This window comes from Gorilla gorilla, chromosome 4 (genome assembly GCF_029281585.2).
Source record: "Gorilla gorilla gorilla isolate KB3781 chromosome 4, NHGRI_mGorGor1-v2.1_pri, whole genome shotgun sequence".
Taxonomy (NCBI): Eukaryota; Metazoa; Chordata; class Mammalia; order Primates; family Hominidae; genus Gorilla; species Gorilla gorilla.
In genome coordinates this window covers 31,932,988-31,951,583 of record NC_073228.2, presented here as the reverse complement: position 1 = coordinate 31,951,583, position 18,596 = coordinate 31,932,988, and the positions used below count along the sequence as shown (strand labels likewise).

The 18,596-nt window shown below is 44.1% G+C and overlaps 1 protein-coding gene and 1 long non-coding RNA gene across 12 annotated transcripts in view; one reads left to right on the top strand and one right to left on the bottom strand.

The window, feature by feature from the left end:
- The first annotated feature begins 74 nt into the window (after positions 1–74).
- Positions 75–9,586, top strand: LOC109027087 (uncharacterized). Its single transcript, XR_002006233.3, has 2 exons — positions 75–349; positions 9,044–9,586. It is a non-coding gene; the product is annotated as an uncharacterized lncRNA (long non-coding RNA).
- Positions 4,449–18,596, bottom strand: part of LOC101149014 (double C2-like domain-containing protein beta) — a 39,360-nt gene continuing 25,212 nt past the window's right edge. Inside the window, exons 2-5 of one of the 11 annotated variants that reach the window (XM_063706223.1) lie at positions 9,080–9,191; positions 6,816–7,211; positions 5,939–6,087; positions 4,449–4,649 (exon numbers count right to left, since the gene is read on the bottom strand). In XM_063706223.1, the coding sequence (XP_063562293.1) occupies positions 7,190–7,211; positions 9,080–9,191 (134 nt within the window). In that variant the 3' untranslated portion in view covers positions 4,449–4,649; positions 5,939–6,087; positions 6,816–7,189. The remainder of the gene's footprint in view (positions 4,650–5,938; positions 6,088–6,815; positions 7,212–9,079; positions 9,192–18,596) is intronic. The other 10 variants (XM_063706225.1, XM_063706226.1, XM_063706222.1 and 7 more) reach the window with 10 other exon arrangements.

Sequence of the window (18,596 nt, the reverse complement as noted above, 5' to 3'; positions counted from 1 at the left end):
TCCCAGCACTTTGGGAGGCCGAGGCGGGCGGATCACGAGGTCAGAAGATCGAGACCATCCTAGCTAACACGGTGAAACCCCGTCTCTACTAAAAATACAAAAAAAAAAAAAAAAAAAAAAAAATTAGCCGGGAGTGGTGGCGGGAGCCTGTTGTCCCAGCTACTCGGGAGGCTGAGGCAGGAGAATGGCGTGAACCCGGGAGGCAGAGCTTGCAATGAGCCAAGATCGCGCCACTGCACTCCAGCCTGGGCGACAGAGCGAGACTCGGTCTCAGAAAAAAAAAAAAGAAAGAAAGAAATTGGCTTGGAGATTTTTCGCCGGCCACTCCTTCTTGAGCCCTGACTGAAAAGTGAGTTCTCAATTTGTGCTTCCAGAAAGTTTGTCCTCCCAGAGTTTGTTCCTGGACAGGGGTGAAGGTACTCTGTTCAGTACTAGAGTTTCAGATTCGGGCTGGAGTTGGAGAGGGTATGCTGTGGATGGCAGTAGCAGAAACCGCTAGTTCTAAGGCACCCTTCTACTCTTCTAAAATCTTTCCCCAGGCACAAAACCACCCGGAATAAAGGCTACATTCCCTAGCATTCCTTGCAGTTGGCTGTGGCTATGTGATTACAATCTGGTCAGTGGAATATAGGGCAGCTTTTCCTACTTAAGTGACAGCTGGCTGCACTCTTGGTTCTTTTTTCTCCCTTTTTCCCCGTGTGAATCCTCTTATGGATCATGAGGCACCTCGCCCCACTAGAAGAGTAATTTTGGAGTTTAACTGAATCATGTAAAATATAATCTGCCTAAGGGTGACCGGGTTGAGATGAGACACCCCAAGATTTTCTGAAACCTTGAAGTCAAGAAGCTGGAGAATAAAATGGCCATTTAAAAATCTGTGATCAGTTTTCAGTCATCCAGGAAGTGAAGGCTTGACTTTCACAGTTGGGCAGATTGGGAAAACCATCTCTAGGGCCTTTGAGTTATGCAAATATAAAGCAAATCCTCACCCTTGGCCCTTAGGGAAAATCTTGAAGTCACCTGAATGTATGTTTTATCCTGAGAATAAAACATTTCTGTTCAGCAATGAAAATTGGGGGTATGCTTTAGCAGAGGTAGTTTTCTGAAGACTTTGGGCTTGGGGAGAAATGTTAATTTTTTTGTTTGGATTTAGATTCCATTGTGCTGGTATATTATTTCTTATTCCTAGTCTGTGTACATATGTGCGTTATATATGTGCATGTATGTGTGTGTATTAGTGTAAAGAAATGTATTCAAGCATTTGTTCAGAGAAGATCAGGAGCTGAAACCTAGTCGTTGGATATTTTAATCTGGGTTCCCTGATAGCAGAGCCTCAGATGAGGTTGATAGGTGAGGGATTTATCCAGAAATGAACAGGGAAGGAAGGAGAATTAATACCAATATGTGCTATTGAGTTGGCCATTGCAAGGGGTGACTGATTGTTCAGTGCTCAGGAGTTTCTGAGAAGCCTTGTGAAGCTCTCAAAACCCTTCTTCTGAGGAACAGAGAGGAGAAGCATTTATCTGTCAGCTTTTGAAGTCTATTGTCAAAAGTTGACCACAACTCATTAATTCACTGGTGTTCCTGTGTTGAGCATGCATCTGTGCTTGGTTCCTGGAGGAGTCCTATGTTGCATAGTCAAAGAAGCCCTGAGGCAAAAGTGAGGAAACTAGGTGCATATCTGAGGCAAGGCTCTCACCAGTTATACCTGTGCTAAGCTAGTAGATGCCTGTGATAAACTAGTTGCTATAGCAATGGCTAGAATAAGAATGTAAGACCAAGAGTATGTGAAGTAGTACTAAAGAGCTGTCTTACACATTGGGCTAGAAGGAGGTGAGGCCTGGTCATTTCCACAATGCAGGTTCGAAGAGACCGTGGGAAGGATCTGGGTTTGGTGTGGTTCACTTTAAGTTGCAATAGGGATGACCTACATATTGTGTTATTCAGGGTGGAATGGCCCAGGAATTGTAAAATACAGTATACTGATGCCGGTCTGTTCAGTTCTGGTAGAATATACTCTTTTGGATCAGTGTGGTTCCTTTAAGGAAATGGACATCCCTACTCTGCAGTGATCACCAGCTGAAGGAAACGTATCTCAAGCTCTGAGGGAGGCCTTTGAAGGCACCCTGCATTGGCTTGAGTTTAGACAGTAGCACTCCTGCTCCCACCTCCCACCCTGAAACTGTGGAAACACAGCATGGCAAAAGCTCTCTTCCAAGAAAATCTTCTGTCTCCTCCTCAATTCTCTGCATTTTCATAGTCCTGCAGTGACTGAGGGGCTTTAAGGGGTGCTAAGCACGTTCACAGCCATTTCCTTTGTTAGATTCTGCATCGGATGATCTGGAACTTCAGTGGAATTTCACTCCTTTCATGTGTGGAAACCTCTCAAGACTTCACTTTTATCCCTTCATGAGAGTCTGGGTCATGCTAACTCACGTAGGCTTGCATACCCCCACTTCACTCTAATTCACATCTTTGATTATTTCCTTCGGAAAATTTACCATAACCTGCAGTTATCTTGTTTATTTGCTGACTTTATCATCTGTTGTCCCCTCTAGAATATTAACTTTATGAAGGCACAGATCCCGTTTGTCTCATTCGCTGTTGTATCCCAGGGCTAGCACAGCCCCTGGGATGTGGTAGATGCCCCACAATATTTGTTAACAGAATGAATGAATTCACTAATTTTTTATTCAGGGTCCCCTATTTGCCTTTGGTTGATGTGAAAATCGAATGGGATTTTTGTGAAAATGCTTTGTAAACTATAAAGTTTTATAAGTCTTAGCATCAAATGAGGTAGATATTATTTCCCCCTTTTACAGTTGGGAAAATGGTGCTGAAGAGTATAAATGGTTGGTCAAGGCTGCACAGGCAGCAAATTGGTTGAAATCAGATTGCAGCCCAGGCTGGCTGTGATTGTGAAGAACATAGACAAGAAATTATAAACCCATTGTTTTTTACCTCCCACATTTTGTAATGGGGAAAACCAGAAGACAGGAGCTTGATTTCGGTATCCAGATTACACTTTGAACCAGGAGAGGCTAGGAAGGAGGATTGGCCTTGAGTTCTGTTTCAGGGTCATCGGCCTATCTATGTGATTACATAGGAGTCCCCCCTTATCAGTAGTTTCACTTTCAGCCTTTTCAGTTACCGGTGGTCAATCACAGTATGAAAATATGAACTGCGCTGGGCGCAGTGTCTCATGCCTGTAATCCCAGCACTTTGGGAGTCTGAGACGGGCTGCTCACTGGAGGTCAGGAACTCGACACCAGCTGACCAACATGGTGAAACTCCATCTCTACTAAAAATACAAAAATTAGCTGGACGTGTTGGCACACGCCTGTAATCTCAGCTACTTGGGAGGCTGAGGCAGGAGAATCACTTGAACCTGGGAGGCAGAGATTGCAGTGAGCCGAGATCACGCCATTGCACTCCAGCCTGGGTGACCAAAGTAAAACTCCGTCCAAAAAAAAAAGAAGAAAAAAACGAAATGGAAATTTCCAGAAATAAACAATTCATACATTTCAACTTGCTGCTGTTCTGAGTAGCGTGATGAAATCTTGCGCCATCCCACTTCATTCTGCCTGGAATGTGAATCATCGCTTAGTCAAGCATATCCACGCTTTATATGCTACCCACCCGTTAGTCACTTAATAACCATCTCAGTTATGAGATCCACTGTCCCAGTGCCTGTGTTCAAGTAACCTTTATTTTGCTTAATGGTCTCAAAGCATAAGAGTAGTGATGCTGGCATATTGTTATATTTGTTCTATTTTATTATTAGTTATTGTTAATCTCTTACTGTGCCTAATTTATAAATTATACTTTATCATAAGGATGTATTTATAGGACAGAACACATATATAGAGAGTTTGATACTATCCATGGCAGTATATGTAGAGTTTGATACTATCCACGGTTTTGTGCATTCACTGGGGGTCTTGAAACATATCCCCTGTGGATTAGGGGCACTACTGTGTTAATAATCATTGTAGTTAACACTTACTGAATGCTTTCTATGTGTCAGCACTTTATGTGACCCTCTTTAATCTTTGTAGTTTCATGAGGTACTATTATATATATGAGAAACTGAATCACAGAAAGATGAAGACTCTCACTGAAGGCCACATGGCTGTGTGGTGTGCCTGGGTTTGAAATTCAGAGTCAGGGCTCCTGACCACCATGCTATAATGCATAGGACTTATATGGCGTTCGACATGAGATTATAGTTTAGGCCCTGACACTTACCTGCTATATGACTCTGCCCCAAACCTCAGTGTCCTCAAATGGTAATGATAAGAAGTGCAGTCAAAAGGTTGTTAAGGTTACTTAGATAATGCCTGGGGAGAATTTAACATGGTCCTTGTTGATAGTCAGTATGCAACAAATGTCATCTGTCCTCCTCCCCCTCCTCCTCACCTTTAACCAAATAACTCAAATAGTATGCGTGCTTTTAACAATGATGATTTATTAAAAGAAACAACCCCTCTTCCCTGCCTCCCATGTCCCCTGTAGTCTCCATCCACAGGCTCGCTGTTTTCATCCATCTTCCTAGTCAAGGAACTCCAGACAGTCACATCTTCGAAGATAGGAACTCCAGGAAGGGATGACGATCTTAGAGAAAGATGATCCTTAAGATAACTCTTCATCTGAGAAAAAGACAAAAAAAATTTTGCCCGAGACCTGCTGTTTTGGGGACCTTGATCCACAGAATACAATCAAGAGGCAACAGTTCCCAATTTGGGAAATCAATCACACCTGCAAAGAGCCAGCCAGGCCCTAAGCAGTCCAAGGATTGCAGGTGGATTGGCCAAACAATACATTCTGAACACAAAGGGTTTTTATTTAAAGTGTATGCTGATTCTGTTGTGTTTAGTGCAACTTAGTTTATAATCAAAACTGGTAGCTTTTTATTATGCATTTTTCAACTAATGGCTACTGAAAACAAATAAATTATCCTGTGAGGCCCCTGAGATATTTTCACAGAAAAGGGGTTCTCATAAGTCAACATGGCAATGTACATCACAGGGTTAAAATGAACATACTCTTTATTTTTATTTTTATTTTTATTTTTTGAGATGGAGTCTCCCTCTGTTGCCCAGGCTGGAGTGCAGTGGTGCGATCTCGGCTCACTGCAAGCTCCACCTCCCGGGTTCACGCCATTCTCCTGGCTCGGCCTCCTGAGTAGCTGGGACTACAGGTGCCCCCACCACATCTGGCTAATTTTTTTTTGTATTTTTAGTAGAGGCAGGGTTTCACCATGTTGGCCATTATGGTCTCGATCTCCTGACCTCGTGATCTGCCCGCCTCAGCCTCCCAAAGTGCTGGGATTACAGGTGTGAGCCACCGGGCCCGACCAATGAACATACTCTTTAGTCATCAATTTTACATCTTAGAATTTGTCCCAAGGAAGTTAATAAGTGTGTGTATGCCAATTTAGTATTTGTTACAATCATATTCATAATATCAAAATAAGAAATATCTTAAACATGTATTACTAAAGATTGCTAAGTATCTGAGCATAGCTGATGAACTTCTATAGGTTATCAAAGATGATGGGATAGAAGCATTAGTATTGACATTAAAAGTTGTTTGGTAGCTACTTTTAAGTGAAATAAAAAATAAAAATAGGCACATGATTATCTCATTTTTATATAAATATTACATATTTGTGTATGTTTAAAATATGCACCAAAGTGTTAAGCAGACATTGTTTTGGGGTGGGGGATTATGTGTGATTTTTATCATTTTGCTTAAGTAAATAGTCCAATTTTTCTCCAGGGCATACTGAGTTAGGGAATTATTTTAAAGGTGTGGAAACCACCAGCCTGTGATGGATGCATCTTTTTCTTGGGAAGGGTTGGGGAAGAGGGAGACAGGTAGGTTTCTGTCCTACTCATTTCTGGAAAGTCCCACTGAGGCCAAGTGCACAACCTACCTAGACTGAACAACGCTTCAGAAAGCAGGGAGGGCCTGGTGTTTTTACCTGTTCTTACCCTGCAACACACTCATGGCCACACCCATTGCTGACACAGTGGTCTCCGGGGTTGCAGTCCCAGTCACCTGTGCAGAGCTCGACACAGGTACCTATGGAAGAACGGATGTGCTGAAAACCACCATACTTTTGGGACAGATGCTAGGGAGAACAGCCCTTGATTAAGAAGTCAGTTCTACATTTTTCTTTTCATTCAATATGCAGTATGATTTATTACTTGAAGAATAATATCATTAACATCTTATATATTATAGTTAAAAGCAATGCATTCACATAATCTCAAAACAGTAAGGCCGACTTTAGAGATGGGGATAATTGTGTTTATGGAGGGGAAGTGCAGAGAAACCCACTTAAATGTCTTCACTTTCCCCACTCTGCAGGGAAGAGAGTGGAGAAGAAGAGACTCACATTTACCATGTGCCATCGGGAGACACTTGCAGTCACCCCATGCAGTGAGTCTTACTAGGCCCACTTTACAGGTGTGGCAGTTGGGGCTCACAGAGGTGACTTGCTAGCCAGTGGGTACAGAAGTGAGATTCAACTGAGATTTGCCTGGCCCCTCAGTCTGAGCACCTTCTGCTGTCCCACATGGTGAAGCTCATCCTGACCTAGGTACATATCTCCAAATTTCAAGGAGTCATTCTGGACCTGATTGGAGGCTCCCAAGTTCCCAGAACATCAAGCTCTTTGAAGACCAATGAAGTAGGCTCAAAGAGTTGGTTAAGATCGCACAGGCTTTTAGGAAAACATATGCAGAACTCTGGATGAATATGTACTGTACTTTGATTGGCTACTCAGCTATTAGCAGGAATTTCTTTACCTGATTATGTCTCTGGGTCTTTCTGGAACTTTTCTCATCTGTAAAAAGGGGCCCCTGGATTCAGCAGGGGTAATGAGTTTTATTCTCCATTGTCAACTTCAGTCAATAGAGGTGGCTGTCTGATGCTGTGTTGAGAAGGGTCAGACACCTTGTCCAGGTTCAAAGAGAAAGAGTGCTAGGACTGATTAGCAGTATCTGAGGGGTGTAAGAAGGGGACCTGTTGGGATATCTTCAATGTAGTTGTAGACCTCAGAGAAAATCAATACCATCCCCCCATGCTTCCCATACCTTTTGTTGATTTGTGGTGAGCAGGCTGAAGATTCCTCTTCCCCACTCACAGCAGTTTGACTTATTAAGTCAATAATATATACTTATTAAGTATATGTTGATTTCTTACTATGTATAAAATAGAGGAAATTATCCAGCAAATACAAAGATATAAGACAAACAAGCTTAGAGTCTGACAATATGGATAAAACATATTCAAAGTACTAAAAACAAAGCAATATGTAACAAGTGTCCTAAGAGAGGTATATCTGAAGAATTAAAGAGTCTCAGCTAGGCATGGTTGCTAATGCCTGTAATCCCAGTACTTTGGGAGGCTGAAGTGGGAGGATCACTTGAGCACAGAAGTTTGAGACCAGCCTGGGTGATACAGTGAGACCCAGTCTCTACAATTTTTTTTTTTAAATTAGCCAGGCTTAGTGTCACATGCCTGTTGTCCCAGCTACTTGGGGGACTGAGATAGGAGGATCACTTGAGACCAGGAGATTGAGGCTGCAGTAAGCCATGATCATGCCACTGCACTCTGGTCTGGGCAACAAAGCAAGATCCTGCCAAAAAAAAAAAAAAAAAGGCTCAGAGAATACGACATTACTTCCAATTAGATTAATCAGAAAAGGTGAGTTTTGAAGTGCAGGAATCTTTTCAAGGCAGAACTGAGGGGCATGGGTGGAGTGTTGTGAGAAGAAAAAAGAATTACTAGCAACAGTTCACAAGGGGAAATGCAAAAGGGCTGGGATGAGGGTGAGGCAAGTGAGGTGCCTTGCACAATGCTGGCGGTGAGCACCCGTTTCATGTTTGCACCCTGGGTACCTCATCCACTTCACTCCTCACCCTGAAACACAAGGAACACAGGAGGAGTGGCAGATGGAGGGCTGGGTAAGTGTTAGGGAACAGCTGGAAATGAAGCAGGAAAAGTAAGCAGGGGATAAAGTTACGGGGGTTGGGGGGCAGATCTCGAGGGCCTCAGGAGTTGGGATTTCATTTGATAGATCAAGAGAGAGATGTGATTGCTGTTTAATTAGGAAGATTATTCTGGTGTGAGAGCCTAGAATGGAACAGAATTCAACAAGCAAGCGAACTGCAGCAGAAAGACAGGGGCAGGGAGAGCTATTAGGAAGCTCCTTGGATGGCCCAGACATGAGGTCATCGGGGCTGGAAATACTGCGTGACAATGGGAGATGGCAGGGTAAGGAAAGAACATATGCAAGAGACAGTCTCAGAGAATGGACAGTATTTGGCAACCAGTTTAATGTCGGGGGAAGGAGAGCAAAGAAGAGAGGAAAGTAATAACTGAATCCAATAATGTTTAGAGAGAAGAATAAAATACCATGAAGGATAATACAGGAGAAAAGAAAGTTTGAGAACTGAGGAGGTGGCGAGCAGTGTCGGACACTACAGAGGTTAAAGACTTGGTGACTGAGGAGTCATGAGATTTGTCCACAGGATCTGGGAGAGAAGTTTCAGGAGAGTGATGGGGCAGGGATGGAGGCTGTAGGCCATCTTCAAGGGGTCAAGGAATGACTTATGGGGGAATAAGGGCAGAGAATTAAGATTACTCCTTTGAGAATGTTGGTAAAAGGAAAAGAAGAGATTGAGATGATTAATATTTAACATGATTCAGAAAATATTTTCTCTAGGTGATCCAATTTATTTGTAGCAAGAGAGGAAGAAGCTTATGGAGAGGGAGATGGCAGGAGTCAGAGGGTGGCTGATGAGGGGGTAAGAGGGGAGGTACAGAGAGTCCAAATGGAGCGGTGACCCAGGGAAAGGAGTGCGGGAAGGTGGAGGTAGAAGAAAAGAGATTCTGCTCTGGGGAGCTGAGTAGCGGCAGTTGGAGGGTCCCTGCAGTGGCCTTTTAAGACCTTTTCTTCTTTCCTTTCTTCCCCTCTCCTCCTCACACACACTGGTCCCTGATGTCCTACTTTCTGGCCCCCTCATTCAAGGAAAAATGAACAGGGCTACCTTCTGCCTGGACTCACCCAAAAGCTGCAGCGGTCTCACTGAAGCCTGAAGCTCTTGTACCTCTAGGCTGAAGATGATGAGGATCACAAGGAGGAGGAAGGCTGCCAACTTCATGTTGCTGTTGGAAGGCTTTGGAAAAACACAGCAGGGCTGAGAGCAGCTGAAATTTATACCTTCCACCCACTGAGCTGGAATGCAAGGCCAGGGGTGGGACTAGGGACTGCAGACACCTAAGCCCTGCCCAGAAACTGACATTTCTGGAGAATAGCCACCCACCCTGTGTACCCTGGGTCCTTCTACATTACCTAAGCAAGGCTCTGAGCCAAGGGAACACCCTCCTCTGACAGAAAAATAAGACTCCTATACCAGGCCAGGTGCAGTAGCTCACATCTGTAATCCCAGCACTTTGGGAGGCCAAGGCAGGAGGATCATTTGAGCCCAGGAGTTCAAGACCAGCCTGGGTAACAAGAGCAAGACCCTGTCTCTACAAAATTAAAAAAAAAAAAAAGTTAAATAATGAAAAAGACTCCTAAATCAAAAATGCTGTGAGTGACTGAGAAAAAGGGGCTGGCGTGGGGAGGGTGGAGGGATGAGTATTAACTTTTATTATGTATATTCATTCACTCATTCATTTTCAACATAAGTATTGAATGTCTGCTCTGGGCCAGGCATGGGCTAGGCATGAGAGAATCCCAGAGAGAAATTACAGTCTGGGAGCTAGGTGCCAGGTAGCAAGGGTGCAGTCTGCTCTTTCCCTTCTTCCCCTGACCCACCACACCCGCCCACCTCCACCCCCAACTTCCAGGCCTAGCACCTCTGGATATGAGGGCAGGGAAAAGCAGTACAGAACAGGCAGGGGTGCTCCCTTATCACCCGCTGGTGGTAGAGAGGTGGCCTCAGTCTCCCACTGCCTTGGTCTGATTCTGTTGCTGGATACCTAGGCAGATGTGATGGTCTTTGCCTATAGGAGCTATGTAATTTTCTTGAGATAAAGCTCTGCTTCATCTCATCCAACTTCATTTCTGAGAACCCAAACTCAAGTTATGCATATTAAACTCTTCTAGGATATCTCTCGTCCTGCAGCTCTGGGGTGGGAGTAGGGGCGGGACCATAGTAACCAACCAGCTGGGGAGTGAGGTTTCATTTCCCGCCCCTTGTAGCACTCCTAATCTAGATGAATGATTTTCTTAAACACACACTCCTGTTGTTTTTTTTTTTTTGCAGGGGAGTGGGGATGGTGTCAGGGGTAGGGAGAAATATGCCCTCTTCCCTCTCCAGTGGCAAGGATGCAGGGAGACATGTATAACTTTTGGCCATGTGTCGTGTGTCCCACAAGATACCTTATATAATGTGAGATAAGGAGGATACCTGGGCTGGTTGAGGGTAGTGAGACAAGTTTGCAACCTTGTGATAGGCCCCCTGGGCCACTTTCTAAAGTGAAGTCAACTTTAGACTTCACTTGTAAGTCTGAAGTACATGATGTTTCACTTCTGGTTCCTAACTCTGAGGTTACAGGGAGAGACCCACTCTGTTCTACTTCATGTATCACAGTTCCTGAAATGCCATTGGTTAGAGGTCCTTTGGGCAAACAACTGACCTTTTCTGCAAATCCTTCTTATCTAACAAGGCCCAGCCTAAATGTCACCTCCAAAACCTTCCTCAACTTCCACCCCTAGGAGAGTAACATTCTCTTAGTACTTATTTTGTCATAGGACTTGTCAGACTCTATTGTAATTAATTATTATGATCATTTTACATTTCTCTCCTGTATCTTGCTGGCTAGCATGGGGTCTTACTGATCTTTCATCCTCAGCTCTCAATAATGGGCATTTATTATCCTCAGTAATGCGTGTTTTGGGAGGATGAGGAGCATTCAGAGAGCCATTGTAATTAGGAAGACACCTCACATGGTTTCCAATACAGACAGGCATTATTATTGCCACGTTACAGTTGAGGAGATTAAGCCACAGAGAGTTTAACTAGCCCCAAGTAATAGTTAAATGGCAGAACCACAGTCAAACTCCAAAGACAGTGGTCTATACTAGTACACATTACTGTCAGGCTACATCCAAATTCTTAGAAAATAATTTGGACTCATCTCTGGGTACAGATAAATGAGCTTTTGAGGTCACAGAATTCTGCTTCATCTAGTGTGGCACCCGTAATCACAATTTCATTAGCACAAAATAACTGCTTTGAGCTAAGCAACTCACTCTAGAGGCTTCTGAGTACTCAATCAGATTAAAAGTAGGTGCCATCTACCCAAAACTGTTACTTCGGTTTTAAGTGAGTTGAGGAGCAGCATGTGGCCCTTATTGCCGGCTGTTTACTAAGGCCGTTTCGAGGTTGTGAAAACAAGCCTGATCCGAGTATAGCACAGTGGCCTGAGAGTGAGGACCCCGGAGTGTGACGGGTCTGGTTTGCATCTGCTTCACTACTTGCTAGCTGTGTAACCTTGGGAAAATTAACTTCCCTTTCTGAGCCTCACTTCTCTTTTCTGTAAAGTGGGGAGTATAATTCCTACTTCAATGTTGGACAGACCAAATTACAATATGTGTACACATACATACCCCTGGCACAGGGCCCTCAACACTAGCAGCTACTATTGTGAATTTCTGAGAAAGGGGATGCATGTCTTTCTATTCCCTAGAGCAGGGCATCTACAGACAGCTCATGCAAAAGTGTATCATTTCATTAAGGAAATATTTCAAGATAAAGAAAACTCAGAACCTGTCCCTATTTTATTCTGCTGGATATTGTAAACTGAACCATGAAGAGACTCCAAGGCTGAAGCTAGTATTACTGTTACTTCCATAGCTCTATGCGGGCTCATGATTCCCATATGGAGGTCAGGAAGCTTAGTATGTGACCAATTCTGCCTAAAGAGTCATTAGCAAGGGAGGGTCAATAAAGTCACAATCTTATATAAGGCATGCATCCTTCCACCTACACCTCTTCATCTTGTACCAGATCTAGATAGTGTGGTAGGTAAGCCTAAGAATCTGAGCTCAGAAACCAGATCAGCTGGACTCAGATCCTGACTCCAACTTAGTAGCTGCATGACTGAGGACAAGTTATTTAACCCAACATCATGTTGCTTGGGGAAGTTTCCTTTGATGACAACACAGATGGGCAGAGATGGGCTATGATTTATGTCTTCCCTCCCAGCATGTGCATCCTGGGTCATGACACAGGTATTTGGAAGCTTAAGCCCCAATAGGAAGCTGACCTTTCTGGATTCTATAGACCTGTGTTTAGCATTAAGTATTTTCAAAAAAGCTCTCTAAGCCAAGGGAAACAGCTTCTTCTGCCTAATAATTAAGACTTCTAAAGAATGGTGGCCACTTTGAATGACAGAGAGAAATGGGGCAGGGAGAAAGGAACAGGCATATACTGGGCCAGTTCCTTCTGTGTGCCAGATTTTACCCCCCACCCCACATGCAGATCTCCTATCTCTACCCCCTTTAAAGATCAAAAACATTCTCAGAGGTTGTCTTCATTTCACACACGAAGAGACAGTAGCTTGCCCAGGTTTACACAACTTAATTCCCCAAGTCTTTCTGATTTCAAATCCCAAGCTCTCTCCTTCACATGACACTGTTTATGACTTTTCCTTACACACCCCTGTTTACCTGATTTTAGATCCAAATATTAATATTACAGGGCTCAGGTCTTGGCCTAGGAACAAGGACTGGCATCCTCTTTTCTTCTTCCCCCAGTCTTCACAGAACTATCTAGAATTCCTCATTCAGTCACACTATCTGAAATGTTAACAAGTAGAGACTTCCTAGGGTAAAAAGCCTCCTGGCACGTTCAGATGTAGGGAAAATCCCATATTTGATTATAATAACATTTTACTTCCTCTTTCCAACTTGAAAAAAAAACTCAAGCCTTCTTGTATTACAGGTTCTCAGAAATGTTGATCCAACTTTTGTATCTAAGTTTTTATTTCTCCTTTTGCAAAAGCTGCTCTAAATACCAGCTTTGCTGCTCCGTAGGCTCTGAATGGTCAGAAGAACATTCACATTACGAGGATGACTCTGTGGAATGCTTGACCACTAAGTTTGGTAAATAGCTGGTCAGTCTTTTTCACTTTAGCCACAGTTGGGGAGGAAAGCCTCTATATGAGTGGCAGAGGCTGGCTGGCTGTTTACCAGACTCATTTCTTCTTTCTGAGGACACAGTAGTTTACATTTCCTAGCTTTCTTTGCCATTGGTTTGCTACAGCCATGCAATTGAGTTCTAGCTAATGGAATATGAGCAGAAGTGATGCACTCCACTTCCAGTCTGAGACCCCTAACTCCCCTGCTCCCCATGCACAGCCTTCCACTTTCTTCTTCCTATTGCTGGCATGAAGCACATAAGCAAGCTATCTTGGAAGCCATGTGTTGAAGCTGGTGAAGACTACAAGATGGAAGGAGCCTGGTCCCAGAATCACCACTCGGAGGAAAGCTGCTTGCTGTTCAAGTACTCCAGTTTTGGATTTCACACAGGGAGGGATAACCAGTAAGGGATAACAAGTTAAACCAGCAAGATTTGGGTTTCTGACCCCCTAGTTGACCAACAGATCAGCTGACCCCCTTCTGATCCCCTAGCTGACTGACAGATTCATGAGAACTACTGGGGGAACCCGCCCCCAGTATTTCAGCGTTGGTTCTTTCTATTTTCCATAAGTATCAGCCGGCTGAGAAATAATGAGAAAGAGTACAAAGAGAGGAATTTTACAGCAGGGCTGCTGGGGGTGACATCACATATCGGTAGGACCGTGATGCCTGCCCAAGCCTCAAAACCAGCAAGTTTTTATTAAGGATTTCAAAAGGGGAGGGGATGTATGAACAGGGAGCAGGTACAAAGATCACATGCTTTAAAGGGCAAAAAGCAGAACAAAGATCACATGCTTCTGAGGAAACAGGACAAGGGCAAAAGCAGAACTCCTGATAAGGGTCTATGTTCAGTGGTGCTTATATTGTCTTGATAAACATCTTAAACAACAGAAAACAGGGTTCAAGAGCAGAGAACTTGTCTGACCATAAATTTACCAGGGCCGGGTTTTTCCCCACCCTAATAAGCCTGAGGGTACTGCAGGAGACCAGGGTGTATTTCAGTCCTTATCTCAACCACATAGGACAGACATTCCCAGAGCAGCCCTTTATAGACCTCCCCCCAGGAATGCATTCCTTTCCCAGAGTATTAATATTAATATTCCTTGCTAGGAAAAGAATTTAGCGATATCCTTCCTACTTGCATGTCCATTTATAGGCTCTCTGTAAGAAGAAAAATATGGCTCTTTTTGCCCAATCCCACAGGCAGTCAGACCTTATGGTTGTCTTCCCTTGTTCCCTAAAAATCGCTGTTATTCTGTTCTTTTTCAAGGTGTACTGATTTCATATTGTTCAAACACATGTTTTACAATCAATTTGTACAGTTAACACAATTATCACAGTGGTCCTGAGGTGACGTACATCCTCAGCTTACGAAGATAACAGGATTAAGAGATTAAAGTAAGACAGGCATAAGAAATTATAAAAGTATTATTTGGGAACTGATAAATGTCCATGAAATCTTCACAATTTATGTTCCTCTGCCACGGCTCCAGCTGGTCCCTCCGTTTGGGGTTCCTGACTTTCCGCAACAGAGAACAATTGTTATTTCAAGCCACTGAGCTTTGGGACAATTTACTTTTGTTGCAGCAGCTAATTAAGACAATGCAGATTCTCATTGGAGAATCTAATGATTCAAAAGTCAGTTAGAATGGCTGACTTTGACAAGTCAGCCTAACCTCTTTCTTCTACCAACACCATCACTACCGCCACTGCTGCTGCCCTCCACTGTACTCCTAAAGAGAGTGGCTACTTTTGGGGATTCTTAATTTCTTGAAGTCACTGTGTGAAGGCCAAAGCAACTCCATGTTGGATGCTAATCTGCCATGTTGCCTTCAGATTAACCTCTGCTCTGGGAAGGCCATTAAGATTTCCAGTTTGTGGCCGGGCGCCGTGGCTCATGCCTGTAATCCCAGCACTTTGGGAGGCCGAGATGGGCAGATCGCAGGGTCAGGAGATCAAGATCATGCTGGCTAATATGGTGAAACCCTGTCTCTACTAAAAATACAAAAAAATTAGCTGGGCATGGTGGCAGACGCCTGTAGTCCCAGCTATGCGGGAGGCTGAGGCAGGAGAATGGCGTAAGAGAATCTGGGAGGCAGAGCTTTCAGTGAGCCGAGATCATGCCACTGCACTCCAGCCTGGGCGACAGAGCAAGACTCCATCTCAAGAAATAAATAAATAAATAAAATTTCTAGTTTGTCTGTTATTCCTTGTGTAACAGCACATACTTACTGTAAATTCTGCTCTTAGGTCAAAACAACTTTGGTGTTATCATACTTTAATTGTCCTACACATCACTTCTGAATCATGTATGCCCTTTTCCTGTGGTATATCAGCCCTGGGTCTGTGGGGTAATGGTGCAGGGATCCACCATCTCATCTCTCCACCACCAGAGACACAGGCATGGCTTCTGTTTGTAGGTCCCTATTAAATGTTACCTTCTAAGAGATAGGATTTGTCAGCCTCTTTCTTCAGCCTCTCAGCTTCCTTGTACTTTGGGGGTAGGTTTGCATAGACCTGCCTGCCATGGAACAATTATAAATTTTTTTCTGAAAAAATGGCAGTGTTATAGTTGTGGAATACTATAGTCATGTTACATTTAGGAAGTGCCAGCCCATGGTGTATTTCAGATGTAATTTCATTCCTTCCTATTGGCTGGTGAGGCCGGAAGACTTTGGGGTGACATCATTGTGCACTTTGTTGGCATAGGAGAAGGTAATATTTGTGAGTCTTGGGGTTTCAGCATGAAACTGAGAAAGGGAAGTTCAGTGAAGAGGAGAAAAAATGTAGAGTGGACACTTTTTTTCTTGGAGTTGGACCAGCCTGAAATAAGTAAAGATTTCTGGGCCACCAATGACTGTCCATTGCACAGATCCAAGCATACCAGTCAGAAAGCAGCCACTTCCCAGGGAGCATCATGTAGATTTTAGACTCCAGGGATACCACAAGCCACTATCAGGTGAGAGGTGCAATTGTTACAACCCAGCATAGAGGTCCCCTCTTTATTTCTCAAAGTTTTGGGAGAACCCAAGACCCATAGCCTTTATTTTAGGGACTGTTTAATCATCTTGGCAGAGAAAGAGGCTACGTAATTAACTCAGGTCATTTGAGATCTTAGCATTAACCAAGATCCTGTAACACAGGCAGATTTAGCCCTTTTGTTTCTATTTCTATATTTAATATAAATTTATATTAAATTCTTGCAAAAATTTAGCTTTTGGCTAAAGTCAGCTTTTGGCCACAGCTGTTGATCAGCAGGGAAACAGAAGGAGAGGCCTCTGATGTCAGTAAGCGATTTTCACACTTAGCAAGCAACTCTTGCATGCCAGTTGCACAAAAGCAGGGTTATAGTGAGATATCCAATTCCCATTAGAGAAATAAGGGAGCTGGAACTCAGAGAACATAAGTGATTTGCTCACAGTCAGGGCTTGTGAGTGGCTGTGCTGGGACTGGAGTCAAGCGAACATGGCCCTGAGGTCCATATTGAATAGAAACCTTCTCTATGATTCCCCAACAGACACACATACCCATGCCGTTTCAGGTCCACTCTCAGGTTGCTTCTGCTGGGGCCTTATGTGCCTGAGGGCAGAAACTCATAATCATCTGAGGACCCACAAGGTGTTGCAGTCCGGCATGACCATTTCAGACTCCAGCACGATATTTCAAACCATATAGGGTAGCATCCTACCCTATATGATTCCTAGCTGGGGCCCCCATCACCAGGGAAATGGTGCTGGTTCTCACCCAGAAATAGATAAAGAGGAAGTGCCTCTGCTGAATAAGAACAGGTATGCATGCCTATCCCGACTCCCTGCTCCCTGAATGAAGCAGGGCCTCCTGGCATCGCTTGATGTTTGTGATGCTATCCCAGGTTGCACTGGCAGCAGCCAACACCAGGGTTTTCCAGTGGCTGAAGTCCAACACGTGGTTAATGTCATTGCCTTTTCCTCCCTTCCTTGGGATCAGAGGAATAAATGTCTCTTACTTAGAACTGTTCCACACAGACTTAGAGTGACAGAGAAGTAACTTAACCTATTAAAGGCCATTTTGAGCAAAAACCACCTTGTGTCACTGAAGCCGTAGAACTGAGCCACAGGAGGAAACTGTTAAAAGTCGCAGGGTCAAGGACTAGGTACCTATGTTATCCCGACGGCACAGAAGCACAGCCTGAGTCTCTTCTTTGGCTGAGCCAAGGGTGTGCTGGAGAGGCCTGAGAGAAGAAGGAACGGCCCTTCTGACCAGTGCCCTTTTGGTTCACAAGGAATGTCTTCTCTTGTTTAAGTGATTTGGCTGAGCTTGCTACTTCTGCTTTGAGAGTCAAATATCAGGATCAAGACTTTAATTATTCCCAATTTACAGATGATGAAACCATATTGGGCAGGAAAGAAAGTCACTGCAGGAGAGCAAGTTGGACCTGGGCACTGGCTGAGGACAAAGGGGAATGATAATTTGGGATGTAGCTTGTTAAGGGGCCTCCCAAGTGTTCTTGTGATCCAGGTGTTGAGAGGATAGAGCAGAATGGTTGCCAGGGAGATGCAGGTAGGGTGTACTGCAAGAGTGGGAGAAATTAAAGAGAACATGCAACAAAGCCTTGGGACAGCGGGAGGGGGATGGACCACCCTGTTTTGTGCTACGAGAGAAGAGAGCAAGAAAAGGAATCTGTGTTAAATCCCGACAGCCTGCAGGAGAAGCAAATGCCCTTCCTTTTGTTCATCAGCAGTGAGACTGGCATCCCTGTAGCTTTGGGAAACTGGCCAGTGTGGATGCCAGCTCCCTCCAGCGGGCCTGACTGGGAGACCTTGGGCTGGGGTTCTGGTCTGGGGCTCCTAGGCCTGATGGGAGGAGAGTTCAGCCCAGGTTTCCTGTACTTCAGCTCGTATCCAGATGATGGTAACTGTTGAAATGAGAGACTCAAAAGAAGCTGGAAACTGCATTTTTTGTTGTCCCATGTGGACACCTGTGTTCAGTTCCTAGTTCTACCTCTTGCTGTCTCTGTGTTCTTAGGTAACTCACTTAAACCTTTCTGAGTGTCATTTTCTTCATTTATGAAATAAAAGACATAACACTTATGTCAGATATTGTCCTGAGGATTAAATGGGAGAATGAGCAAGCCTCTTCTGCATTCCCCTTGCATCCAGTGGGTGGAGGCCAGAGAAGCTGCTAAACATCCTGCCAGGTACAGGACAGCCCCCATCACAAAGAATTGACTGGATCCTGATGTCAGTAAGGCAGAATTGAGGATCCTTGGTGTGGGGGAAAGAGAATAAACTCGGAAGCTTGGCAGATCTCAATTCAAACCCTGGTTGTACCACCTCTAGCTGAGTGACCTTAGGCAGGTCTATGAACTCTCTGAGACTCGGCCTCCTCATCGATAAAATGAGGGAGATAAAACTACCAAGCTCACTAGAAATAACCCCATGCATATATGGTC